The sequence below is a fragment of the Fusarium subglutinans genome (assembly GCF_013396075.1).
Source record: "Fusarium subglutinans strain NRRL 66333 chromosome Unknown NRRL66333_c0000093, whole genome shotgun sequence".
NCBI classification, from domain to species: domain Eukaryota; kingdom Fungi; phylum Ascomycota; class Sordariomycetes; order Hypocreales; family Nectriaceae; genus Fusarium; species Fusarium subglutinans.
In genome coordinates, this window is record NW_023502156.1 from 96,241 (window position 1) to 108,819 (window position 12,579).

Genomic DNA, 12,579 nt, shown 5'->3' on the forward strand with positions numbered 1-12,579 from the left:
CCAAACCACCTCACTCATCGTCCTCCTCCCAAGAGTCAATGACATGGGTGAGCTCACTCTTCTCAGTACTCTCAGCCTCATAGAAGAGGTGATTAGCTCCAGCAGCCACAGTGACAGAGAGCTGACTGTCAGGCTTGATTTTATCAGCGTCAGTCACAGTCTGCTCATGGCCCCATTTAGTCCCTCCAACCTTCTTGGTGACCCTGGTGATGGTGCTGTTGTCTGCGTCGACGAAGTAGAGGAATACCTTGGCATCGGTGACGGCGACAGCGAGGGTGCTCTTTGCTTTGACCCCCTTTGCAGCGTCGATGGGACCGTCTAGACGAAGTCCAGATTAGTATACAGTGATGGAATGGGGGGCAAAGGGGTCTTACCAGAGCCGCCGGCGATGTACTGCCTGAGCTTGTTGCCCTCTACACCCTGGTAGATGACGTACTGCTTCTTAGTGCCAGCATCCCAGTAGGCAGCGAGGGCTGAGCCAGGAAGAATAGTATTAGTGCTGAAGGCCTTGTCGTGAGTTGGACCGATGACGGCTTCAAAGATACTAAGAGCGTTGTCCGCCTTTGGGTTCTTCCTATGCAATGGTAAATAATCTATATGTATTGGCTTTTAGGCGAGGTACATACTTGAGATAGTAGATCCAGGTGTTCACATTAGACGAGCAGGCAGCAATCTTGTAGTTATCGCTATAAGCGCTCGTAACAACCTTGTACACCGGGCTGATGAGGGAAATGTCAACAGCGTCAGCGTCCTTGGGGCAGTCACAGTTCTTGGAGTCAACAGGCTGGCCGCACTGGCAGGTGGACTTCTTCTCAGCGCCCTTCTTCTCAGTCACGCCAAAGACAAGCTCTTTGTTGTAGTGTTTGGTGCTGGCTAGGTGGGACTGGTAGAGGACAAAGCCGTCATGGGCGTTAGCATCGGGGTCAAAGGTGTTGAGCTTGATGTCGCTGGTGTCCTGTTCATTGCGGAACTGGAAGCCGATGTTCTTGTTCTCTAGGTTGTAGAAGAGATGGATCTTGGTACCGACGGCACCGGCTTCGTCCTGGATGGCAGTGACAGCGACCATTGTGATTGTAGAATAGTGGGTATTTAAGATGTGAAAGTTGTTAGGGGGCTAAGGATGTGGATTGATGATGTGTTTGAATTTCTTGATCAAAGGGTTATCACGAGGTATTTATCTTCAAATATCAGCAGAAATCTCCCTCACTTCATGTCCTGTCTTCATGATTTTCCCCCGAATTGAGTCTCAATTTTTTCAGCAAGCCATGAAAGCATCGCCACTACGTTTCTTCAACCCAAGTTACATCACGATGCCCTCCATGGATGGCAAACAACAGAGACAGGGCCCAGCCCGTCACATTCTTCAACCGCTGCCTCTAGTCATGTCCGAACCAATCTGAATCTAGAAAATCAAAGTCAAGCAGTGATTATCACCAGCGGCGTCTCCACCTCGAGCTGAACTTTCCAAAAAGGACAATATCAGCACAGTTGCAGCAATATTTTATTTTGCGTCATCACAACATTGGCAAGTGGTGCTCAGGCCATTCGCCAACCCTTAATCGGTAGGAGGATATACACGGCGCTCCAAGTTTCCAGCTGAAGCCCAAAGTTCCAAAATCGTCGCGACGAGCTCGTATCCGCAATGGGCCACATGCAGATTGATAAATGATACGTGAGCATTGCGGGGTGCCGATCATCAATATCACACCAAATATGCCGTTCTGTGCCGCTTTTATTAACACGCCCACTTGCTCCGCACCGGGATGATGTGACACCGGGCCGTTGCGGCCACTACAGTTCTTCAGCTGGCGTCTTGCATGCACGGAAAGTAGTCAGTCAGAATTACCATGAGAAACATTGAGATACTTCTGCTTTGAAGGCTGCAGAGGCAATGCATTGCGTTCTCGTTTTGAACGATCTCGATTATCCTCGGCACGAGATGGATGGCAAGCTCTGGACGGGGTAAACTGCATCCCCCGTCATTTCATGTTTTTCCCGACCAGTCTCTGTTCCATTCTTGTCGTTGAGTATTGAACATTACAATCTTCACCATTTTGTCAATTTCTCCAGTCCATCGCCAAACATCCAACATCATGGTTATTTTCACTGGGGGCAAAAGCGTTGCCATCAATTCCCCTCGTCATCTCACCCTTCGTCATGCCAGGAATGCTGTCCAGTCAACCAAAGGGTCCGAAGCACTTGAGCCCGAGGTCCTAGAGATCGATTCTCTCGAGACCTCAGCTGATGAGCCCATCGAAGACCCGACTCCACCTTTGGAGGCAGGCCAGGCTCAACTTCACTCGTACTGGGCTCCAGGTCTAGAAGCTGGCAAAAAGCATGAGATTTCCGTGATTCAAGACATCAAGGCCCCGACTGATGAACGTACTCTTCGCCTCACTGCGAAGCAAAACTTCTATGTTGACGCTCCTCAATTCGTTCTGCCCGAGGGCTCTGTCTATTCTTTCTATCCTCCTCAAGGATACGCTGATGATCGTCGCATTCTGCCTCATATTGTTTTGAGCGACCCTCATCTTCCCTGGGAGAGAATAGGAAGTCCATCGGCTGAGCACAATGATGACACTCGCAACAAAGTCCCCTGGCTTGCGCTCTTCACTTTTAGCCATGATGAATTGCTTCTTCAACCTGGGGGGCTAGGCGAGAAGGAGACCAAACAAAGTCAAGCTGGGGCTGTTAAGATGACAGTCGGCGACTTCCTGAAGCTTGACAACATCGCAACACCTATTGTTGCTGATCCTAGCAAGGACGTCAAAGATCTCGGTGCAGAGTTCATCTTTGTCAAAGCTGATCTCTTCACAAGTCTCTTTTCTACCTTTGATGACAAGAACAACAGACAAGTTGGGAAACATCCCAACACGGATCAGTACAAGTATCTCTCTCACGTTCGCAAGATCAACACCAAAGGAATGGCCATCGCAGGCGTTGAAGACTTTGGCATCTTCTCCTGTGTCATCGGCAACCGCTGTGGTCCACTGAACAACCCAACAGCCGCCAACATCTCTGTCCATCTTGTCTCCATTGAGGGAGTCGAAGAGATGGAATGGCCAAAGTCAGGCCAAAGCCGTGTCGGGCTCTGTTCCCTGCATAACTGGACCTATACGGTTCTACCACCAGGACAGTTCAATGTCAGAGACGCTTTTGAGCATCTTGGTAGAGAACTCAATGTTCTTCGCCCTGCTGAAACGGTCTTCAAACCACTTCAGACCTCCGGAAGTAAAGTCTCCGTGCGACTTGGTGACAGGGTAAAAGACGGGTACTCCCTCGTTCAGTACCGGGTTCAGACCGGTGAAAAGACGGTGGCATTATACCGCGGCCCTTTCACGCCTGTTAGAGTCGATCTCAATGAACAGCTGAATAAGTGCTCCAATTCTGGCCAAGACTTTCAGATCCTCGATAAGAAGGTCGGCCTGATGGACATCAGCTACTCTATAGCATGGCAGATTGGTAGAACACTTGCCCTTGGCGACAAAGCTTATGTTGCTGCATTATCTCGTCTACGCTCCATTCTCCGCACCAAGACTATGAAGGCGTGCAAGATTGACGCTGTCACCGACGCAGGAACGGATCAAAGTTATCGGTCGCGAGATGATCTACTTAAAGATCTGCCAAAGACTATTGAACGTCTTCATCAGATACAGCTCGCAGTTCCTCCCACGTCTGTTGGCGATGGACCTCACTACTTTGCACCCGGAGGTGCCAAGAAGCGATGGTATCGTCCGGAACTATCTAAAAGGCAGTATCCCAAACTTGGCTTTTCTGCAAAGCCGATTCAGGAGAAATACCTAGAAGCAGCTGTAGAGATTGTTCTCAAGGAACTCTCCATGGGGAAAGATGGTCGTGTCTACGATGAAACTAATGACCCTGTCTCTACGGACTGGATGGTAGTCCTGGCTTGGATTCTAGATCGTATGTTCCTCGACAGAATTCCTGCGCATTATTTGATCTCAGATCCAAGCCATTTACCCCCCGAGAGTCTGCGCTTCTTTCACATTGATCCCAACTGGGTTGATGCGATGATTGACGGCGCTTTGAGCTTGGCGAACCACATGGGCCAGGACCTAGACAGAGTTGCCATCAAACACGGCATCAATCGTTACCTGGAGTACCAGTCACCTAAACTGACTCATCGTCCACAAGTCCCAACTTACGGCTTTTACCTCCGTTCTGATCTCGTCACTCTATACCCTGATCTGAGGGTCAACACCACTGGGGCTGATACTGGTCGTGCACCTTTGCTCCGCCATGAGATCATCGCAGACGGTGTCATGCTGGGGTTGTTCGATTGCATTCCTGGTCAAGACTTCAAAACCTTAAACTTTACTCAGCCTCCGCATCAGCAACGATTTTCTGCTGGTTGGTACCTCGAGGCCGACAAGTTGCAGATATCTATTGGAAGGGAGTTCACTGTTGATGCGAAGCACCAAGACTACTCTAAGCCTGAAGAACCTTGGCAAAGGGTCACTATGCTTCCGAGCTCAGAGGACAATTGGTTCACATGGAGCACTATCCCAAAGCCACTCGTGGGTGGAAAAGACGAAGGTGATCCAGATGCTGACCTGCGTATCCTTCGTCTTCCTTCCTTCGTTCAGAAACAAATGGATCTACTCAACGCAAACATGGGATCCTTCGATGACGGGGGAAACAAGCAGGATTACTTCCATGATACTGTTCCAAACTCTGCACTTCTTGCCATGCAGCTCAATGATCCCTACTATCAGCTGATCATCTCTTTGGACAAGGAAGAGGCATCAGGTCAAGCAACCTCATCACCGCTGTCTGGTCTGAGGACTGCAGCGACTGGGCCGGTGCAAGAACTCCGTAGCCTGCGGTTCATTACACCCACCACTGTTCCTCGCGTCCCACAACCAGATGATGTTGACCTCGATCCACTAGAATCAGACACCATTGTGTCCCTTCAAGCGTCATCCTTAGATACGGTTGCAGAGACATGGGAGCGCGATGAGAGCTTTGTGGTGAGGTCTCGTACTCTAGGACACCATCTCCCCCCTCACCATCGAGCACCGATCACAGAGCACCTCCATGTTGCTATGACATCTCAGATTCCCCATGGTGTTCCAGTCCAGCGGCTCGCCAGTACAAGGAGACTTGTGGCCCCTCAAGTGGGCATGCTCACGAGAACAACGAGTACCAGCTCCCAATCCTCTAATCTAGCTGGCCCACCTGTCTACACCTGCAATGCATACTCTCTCCAGCAAGACGTCATCATCCAAGACAAAGACTACCTCCCCCAAGACATCGTTTTCTCTGTCCTCGTCTCACGTAACAAATACAGCAGCTATCAGCTCACAGAATTCGACATAGCTATTGAACTCGGCACGTCAGCTGACAATAATTGTATCATGGAAACCTACGCAGGTCCCGGTGCACGCATGTTAAGCAACCTTCGATTCAATGTTTTGATGTCTTTTACTACTATGCCTGTTACAGAGAGGAAGTGTTTGCTGTTGCGGCTTATTCCGCGAAGTCACAAGAGATGGATCAGGATGCAGGATGTTCATGAGATGAGTTTCATGCTCACATTGGCCCAGCTCAATTCATTCGCTGGTGATGAGAGGTTTTCTTTTTACACATCTGCTTATTACAAGTTTGATCACGAGCATGACCCGATCACCGATTACTTTGAGGTCACACTTAAGAAGCATCATTAGTCTTTGTACCATTCAGTTACTACTGTAGAATGTTTCCCTTTAAATACTTTTCGAATATAACAGTGTCATTCTCTCAAATAAAAATCACGAACTGAACTCTGTGTTAAAATCCAGAGACACTTGATTACGCCAGTATCTTCAAATTACCATTTGCCTTCAAGTCTGACCTGCCATCCGAGCCGCCACCCTCCTCCAAGTCTGCAGGCATTGGAGGGGTTTCGTCGGGGCGGAACCTGTCCAGCATTTCAATATTGACATGAGTTATCAAGTGCTTGCAATTCTGGCATGGGGACCACATGTGTTTGTAGCCAATGTCGTCGTCCGGGTCTCGCTTCGGTTGACTTTCTGCGTAAATCTTCCTGAGCGAATACCCCTCCCACAAGTCCTCGTCAGTCATAAATGACGGGCTGAGGGCAAGACCTTGCACCCTTTCTTGGCCCTGCTTGCGGTGAGCACCACTAAAGTCATGTCAGATAGATGATCAAGGGTGCGATTCGCAATGCTTACTTACAGCATATGTATAAATGGGTAGGTTTCGGCGCAGTTTCCGAACTCTGTGTTACCGGGATATGTACCGAAACCAAAATCAAACACTTTCCCGTCTTTAGTCCACTTTGAATTCTTGATGTCGTTCCAGTTCCCGAGAAGGTCAAATCGAGCTCTCTGAAGGTGTTCTCTCCAGCCAGGAAGTTGCTTCCCACCGAAGTTTTGACCGCCCATGGAAGCACCGAGGGAGAATTCGACTTTGCTCTCCTCTCCCTCACCCCATGTGCATTGGAACATTGCCGGTGGTGGCCCATGACCTGGCTTTTCAACAAAGGCCATGGCCATGGCTGGTGGATCTGGAAAATCCTTTCTTTTTCTGGATCCCCCTATAGTGAAGCACCAGCGAGCATAAACGGCGGTGAGAGGGAGAAAGAAGTTGAACTTGCCAGAGTTCTGCTGAGCTGGTCCCATAAGAGAAAAGAAGAGACCAAGGAGGTCATAATGACACCAGTAGTTGAGCTTCTCCTCTTGCAGGCTAAGAGGATAATGATGACTCCAGGCGTCGCTGAAGTTAACTCTAATTTTAGGATCTTCTGGGCCATCTCCTGTGTTCCTTAGTCTGCGATATATATGCTGTCTCGGCTGAAAGTCCGGATCGGCTTTGGCGGTCCCATTCTTTCTGGGTTCAAAGTTTTCTTCTTCTACATCAGGCTTTATCTCTTTGAATTGGGTTTTATCCAGAGGGCTATATTTGTGAAGTTATCATCAGATAGGTACTCATCATAGGTGTTTTGTGATAGTTTTCGGTACGTATGAGGAGACTCTCACCATAGCGACAGTATTTGCTTGTAAGTCTTTTGCAACCTCTCCTTCTTCTCAGCGGCCTTCCCTATGGGGAAAGACTCTGGGTTATCAGCAACAGCCTTTAGGAATAGATAGATCTGGATTTGAGAGTCGCATTTGTCAGAAAACACTTCAGTTCCTCTTTTGTCACGGTTCTCACATCTTCAAGCTCATATGTATAAAGCTTGACTAGCTCTTTGCCGACAAACTTCATATGAGGCGCCATGGTTGCTTCGTATAAAGAAAGATTATTTTTAATAAAATAAGGGACATGAACACTCTACTTTATATGTTTAAACCGAGTTATTAAATACAGAGGAACACAGATAACACTGTGATGGGTCCCAAAGTTGAGAGAAGGGAACTGTCCGGATGTACCGTTTTGTACAGGTCTTACAATAGGGTGTGCAGAAAAGAGCGATGCTGATAAACGCGAGCTAGCGATGTAGGGCAGTGGATCAGGCTTACCACGAATGGGGATCAGCGCTTACGGCTGAGCTACCCTTACAGCACCCTTGCACCCTAGCAATGTGTGGTGACGTCTTGCTTGGGGCCGGGTGGTGTATAAGTATTCATCTCCGGTCGGCATCTAGCTGCATCCTTCAGGCAGCCTTTTGTGATCAATATTGTACACCTACACCTTCTTGCAGAACACGCCATTCCTTCACCCACGAATATCCATCATGACCAATCACACCAAAGTCATCGACGGCGTCGTCGTGACCAATACTGACGTAAGTCACTGCCTATTCTTCCCGTGTCAGCTCTCCCAAAAAGGTCTGACAGCTTGCCAGGTTCCCCCTCCCCGAGACTGGACCAATGTGTATGATGAGATTGGTGGCGACATGCGTTGGAATGACGATTTGGAAGAGATGATGAGAGACCGGGGCGTTGATGGAGATGTCCAGCCTTTCTACGGCACATGTTCCTATACTGGCGAGGCTCTCTATTTGATGCAGGTTGGCGGCCAGGACTTTTTCTTCTGGAATGCTCTCGATGATTCTATCTACCGTGTCAATGGGGACTTGACTCTCGAAAAGATTGTGGCAGGTCTTGATGAGCAAGGTCTGAATGCATTTGACCTTGAAGAGCTCTAAGATAGGGGGTATGCTCCATAGCAGCCATTAGTTCCATGTCGGAATTTCACTGAAAACCTCTAATTACTACGCTATTATGCCACGAAATACGAGGAGAGGAAGAACGTTGTAAAAATATCATCATTAAACCTGAATCGTGGTAAGAAGCCTGAGCTAACTCGGCGGGACCTCCTTGCTTCCCGTTGGACTCTCTACTGGAGAGTAAACAAAGTTTTCCTTCTTCCCTTTTGCAACCTGAATAAGATATTCGCAATTATCGCATGGCGGAATGAGATAAAGAGCACTCGATCCTTCGGAGGCTTTCTTGTGTATTTCCAGTGGCGAGTATGTTTCTTCCAAGACCTCGTTCTTTAGGAAGAAATTCTTAAGAGCCAAGCCATTGACATCTTCCCTCGCTTTTACATCTAAGGAGCGGCTGAGTTGTCGGTACAGTGTCAGCGCAGCTCAAAAGAAGAGACAGATAGTCTATTATAAACTTACCATATATGGAGAAATGGGTATGTTTCCCCGCAATTTCCAAAATGCGTTCCTGCGTCGCCCTTCACCGACCGGTTGGGTGAGTTGTTGAAATGCCAGGTTTCCTCCTTTTTCTTCCCCTCAACTTTGGTTTCCCTCGTCAGTGTGTGGATATTATTCCAACCGTACAGAAGATCAAATCGATATGTTCGGAGTCTTTCCTTCCATTTCTCTCCTGCTTTTTCAAATCCGGCGAGAGAGGATCCTAAAGCGAAACAGACACCGTCCTGGGCTGTCATCCATGTGCACTGAAAGACAGTAGGTACAGCACCAACACCTCTTGGCTTATCTGCCATTGCAGTAATACCTTCGGCCGTTGGAGGTTTCGGGTGCTTTTCTGTTTTCCCGTTCCCTCCAATTTTGGCACACCATCGGCCATACACTGCAGTCAGTGGAAGGAAGAAGTTATCTTTCTTAGCACCGTCCAGATCCTCTTTCAAAAGAGACAGAATGAAACCAAGAAGGTCATAATGGTTCCAGTAAGATACTCCATCGTCGGACGCAAGGCCTGAGATCCTCGCAGGATCTGGAGTGGTATGTTTCCAGTTGCCATCAAGGTTAACGTTGAATTTAGAGGTTGTGTCTAATTTCAGGTCTTCACCTGTTGGTGTCCGATAGATATGCTGTGAAGGATTGTACTTAGCGTCAGGCTTCTTGGTTTTGGATTAAGCGGCTTGAAGTTGTCTTCGAAATGTTCTTCCAAATCTGTTGGAACCTTCCTGTCCAAAGGGCTACATATCAAACTTTCATAAGCGAAACGACCTATTCTCTGAGCGACAGGTACTGACCAAAGGGAAAGAAATTGCCTGTAGACAGCAATTAATATTCTCTTAGTCTCCTCGTTTGAGTGCGCCGTACAGGCGTTATACAAAAAGTCATATATCTATCTCAACATGTCAGTAGGACTTCAGGTAGTGCTGCTTCGACATTGAGACCTTTTCAGTCTCCCATTTGTACATATCAACCAGCCTCTCCCCACAGAACTTGAGGTAGTTCGGATTCAAGACACTGGTCATTTTGCTGGTGATCGACGCTAAGTAAAAGACATTCGAAGTGCATTTAGAAAATGCAATAACAAGAATTTGGTGAAACACCTTGATAATAGGAGCACTAACATGTGCTCCCTCACTACTCCCGTCCGTAATGCATACTGATACTGGCCTTATGTACTAGTCTGGCCATACCATTTCGAGATTAGTCATTCACATGTGACATCACCAGCCTGAGCCGTGTATATAAATGTACCTCGATCATCTCCTTCCTCATCACATTCTCTACTTTAACAACTCAGCCATCACACTCTACTCCCCAGCTCTCATAAACCTTACACACACACCCGCCACTCCCACAACATGAGTCAATACACCACAATTTCAGATGGCGTAGTTGTGACCGACAACGGGGTACACCATGATTATTCCTTTCTTGCCGCGCCGTGACTAACCGTCAAACTCTAGATCCCACCCCCAGCGAACTGGACCAACTCTTACGAGGACATTGGAGGGGACATGCTTTGGGATCAAGGTGGTCAGATGGAAGATGAGGTACGAAGTCGTGGCATTGACGGAGATATCAGGCCTCACTATGGAATGGCACCCTACACGGGAGAAGCACTCTACCTTTTCGAGGTCGGTAGTGGAAAGTTCTTTTTCTTCAACGCCATAGATGGGTCGATGCTGGAGGTCAGGGGTCAGAGTGACCTGAAGAGCATTGTGGATATCCTTGAGGACGAGAACAGGGGCCTACCCGCACTTGACATTGAGGAAGTCTAGCTCCGTGATTGGGGAGTGAATGCAGAGTAAATTCCAATATCATCAGAAATAAACCAATCAGTCAATTCAATTGTCATGCATTGTGATTCGAGAAGGAGGGGGTAAGCCGCTCCAACAACATGGCTTCAACTACCTACCTTGGCTCTGTACCTCATCAACTCTTATCAGATTATGCAGTAAGATATCATATGCCAAGCAGTCAATAGTCCAGGCATGCTAGTCTCATTTTGTCCAAAAGGCCAATATTGTGGTAAGCAGCGGCACGGCACGTTCACAACGGCGGGCTGGCATCAATCCTCACTTATTGCCTCATCATGGAGCTTTGACCTCTTGCCCCAGCTGAGATCGTGATTTAGGAAGAGATCTGCCAATATTCCTTGGTTATCAATCATAAAAGTGGCATATTGGAGCGGGGTTCCAAGACACTTGAGCCCCAATTGGGAAATGATATAGGCTATTAATAGGCTTGTTGACAGCTGAACTAGTACGTGCGGCGCACTAAGAGCAAAAGGGCAGCGCCTGCAGATGCCGGCTTGACTGTTACCCGAGACTGCTGAAGTCGCTATGCTGCTTTTGGTTCCTTGCTTTCAGGCAATCAATTGCGGAGCATCAATGAGAGGCAAGTGAATTATGGAGCACTCGGCAGTAGCTGAGGTCTGACGTAGTCAGCTTATGATGGTCCTTCTCCGCGTGGCTTTGCATAGTAACCCCACAAGAAACAACAGTTGCTTATGCATAATATCGCGACTTGAAGCCGAGGTGATACTCTGGTGATTGTCAGGCTGTGACATTATTGAGGGAAATCGATTGTATAAGTCGGTCATTCTAAATATGAGCATCGGCATTGGGCTACAGAATGCTGTTATAATTGTCAAAATTTAGCATATCAGAGAGAAAAATGAGCAGGAACTGTCAAATGAAACAGGCAAAGGAAATCATGCGGCATTTAGGGAGTTCTATAGTTGCCTGTCGACTTTCCCTCATTGCCATGGCGAGGATCTCCTCGGCTGCCGCTTTGACTTACCAAGCGCTTTTGGGTTTGTTGCCTGTAGTTGGCAGCATTTCCAAAGTGCCTGTAGACACTCAATTGCCCGGTGCAGCTGTCGCGATGTGGTCAGTCGCCCACTTGCACTAAGCCCTGTGATAGCTACTGTAAGCTAAGAGGCTATTATAGCTCGAGCTAGCCAATTATTCCGTCCCGAGGCTTGGAGTGGTTTGACATTAAAGTCAGAATAAATATCAATACTGTTTCCTTTCGGTAATATATAGTATTTAGTCATTAATACCACTAGTTGACTAAGATTGCTAAGATACATCAACAGTCCCAGAAAGCCCTTAGCTTTTCCATATATGTTCACTCTCCAAGGAGGAACAGTTCCAATCACAAGCTTAAGCATTGAGTTCGCTATTCAGGGTTCCGTTAAGGCGCCCTCACAGACCCTTACGATACTTATTCTCTGCAGCGATAATCTTCTGCGCAGCTGTCTCCGCAATACCATACACGGCCGTCTGAATATGGCCCGACAACTGGACAGGAATAATACTGGCATCGACCACACGAAGGTTCTTCGTGCCGTACACCTTCAAGTTCGCGTCGACAACACCGCCATCCTTCTTAGGAAGTATCGCACAGGTACCGACAGGGTGATAGAAACTGTTGACTGTCTTGACGACCCAATCACGCAATTGCGCATCTGTCCTCTTCCCCAAGCCCGGTTCAAACTCTGCAGCCCATACGGATCGCAAAGGTTCGGTCTCGGCGACTTTGCGAGCAAATCTAGCACCCTCGATGAGTGCTTGTATATCGTACTCGTTGTTGAGATAGTTCAGGTCGATGATCGGCTTGCCCTTTACATCCTTCCCGTTGATATGAACACTACCGCGACTCATGGGATGCATGATGGAGGAGAAGATAGTAATGAAGTTAGGGGAAGTACCAGGATATCCCTGGGTACCTATATAGTTGGCTTCTAGGAGGAGCTCCAGCTGCGGAATAGAAGGGTCGCTTAGATATTCAAGCTTCTTTTTGTCCACGGCAGTGCCATTGATAGCAAAGCCGTCCTTTGCAAGTTGATTCATCTTTTTTTGTACGTCATCGCTGACTTGGGCCCAGTTGAGAAACGCATAGGCGCTGCTAGTATAATCATACCATGATACCTTATTCTCAAGCCATAAGTT

General features: G+C 47.9%; 6 protein-coding genes across 6 annotated transcripts; 3 read left to right on the forward strand and 3 right to left on the reverse strand.

Moving 5' to 3' along the window:
• Window positions 1-10: 10 nt before the first annotated feature.
• FSUBG_7381 (uncharacterized protein) lies at window positions 11-1,066 on the reverse strand (the record flags this gene model as incomplete). Its single annotated transcript, XM_036685681.1, has 3 exons — window positions 11-318; window positions 375-574; window positions 627-1,066. 3 exons carry the CDS (start codon window positions 1,064-1,066, stop codon window positions 11-13), a joined length of 948 nt encoding a protein of 315 aa, XP_036537111.1.
• A 1,027-nt stretch (window positions 1,067-2,093) lies between these two features.
• Window positions 2,094-5,687, forward strand: FSUBG_7382 (uncharacterized protein; the record flags this gene model as incomplete). The annotated part of the gene is made up of 1 exon (XM_036685682.1): window positions 2,094-5,687. The coding sequence occupies one exon, from the start codon at window positions 2,094-2,096 to the stop codon at window positions 5,685-5,687; it is 3,594 nt and encodes a 1,197-aa protein (XP_036537112.1).
• Window positions 5,688-5,811: 124 nt separating this feature from the next.
• Window positions 5,812-7,242, reverse strand: FSUBG_7383 (uncharacterized protein; the record flags this gene model as incomplete). Its single annotated transcript, XM_036685683.1, has 4 exons — window positions 5,812-6,145; window positions 6,199-6,918; window positions 7,002-7,114; window positions 7,177-7,242. The coding sequence occupies 4 exons, from the start codon at window positions 7,240-7,242 to the stop codon at window positions 5,812-5,814; spliced, it is 1,233 nt and encodes a 410-aa protein (XP_036537113.1).
• A 457-nt stretch (window positions 7,243-7,699) lies between these two features.
• Window positions 7,700-8,113, forward strand: FSUBG_7384 (uncharacterized protein; the record flags this gene model as incomplete). Its single annotated transcript, XM_036685684.1, has 2 exons — window positions 7,700-7,750; window positions 7,811-8,113. The coding sequence occupies 2 exons, from the start codon at window positions 7,700-7,702 to the stop codon at window positions 8,111-8,113; spliced, it is 354 nt and encodes a 117-aa protein (XP_036537114.1).
• A 153-nt stretch (window positions 8,114-8,266) lies between these two features.
• On the reverse strand, window positions 8,267-9,816 carry FSUBG_7385 (uncharacterized protein; the record flags this gene model as incomplete). The annotated part of the gene is made up of 3 exons (XM_036685685.1): window positions 8,267-8,528; window positions 8,594-9,252; window positions 9,814-9,816. The coding sequence occupies 3 exons, from the start codon at window positions 9,814-9,816 to the stop codon at window positions 8,267-8,269; spliced, it is 924 nt and encodes a 307-aa protein (XP_036537115.1).
• A 165-nt stretch (window positions 9,817-9,981) lies between these two features.
• Window positions 9,982-10,401, forward strand: FSUBG_7386 (uncharacterized protein; the record flags this gene model as incomplete). Its single annotated transcript, XM_036685686.1, has 2 exons — window positions 9,982-10,032; window positions 10,087-10,401. 2 exons carry the CDS (start codon window positions 9,982-9,984, stop codon window positions 10,399-10,401), a joined length of 366 nt encoding a protein of 121 aa, XP_036537116.1.
• Window positions 10,402-12,579: the final 2,178 nt, after the last annotated feature.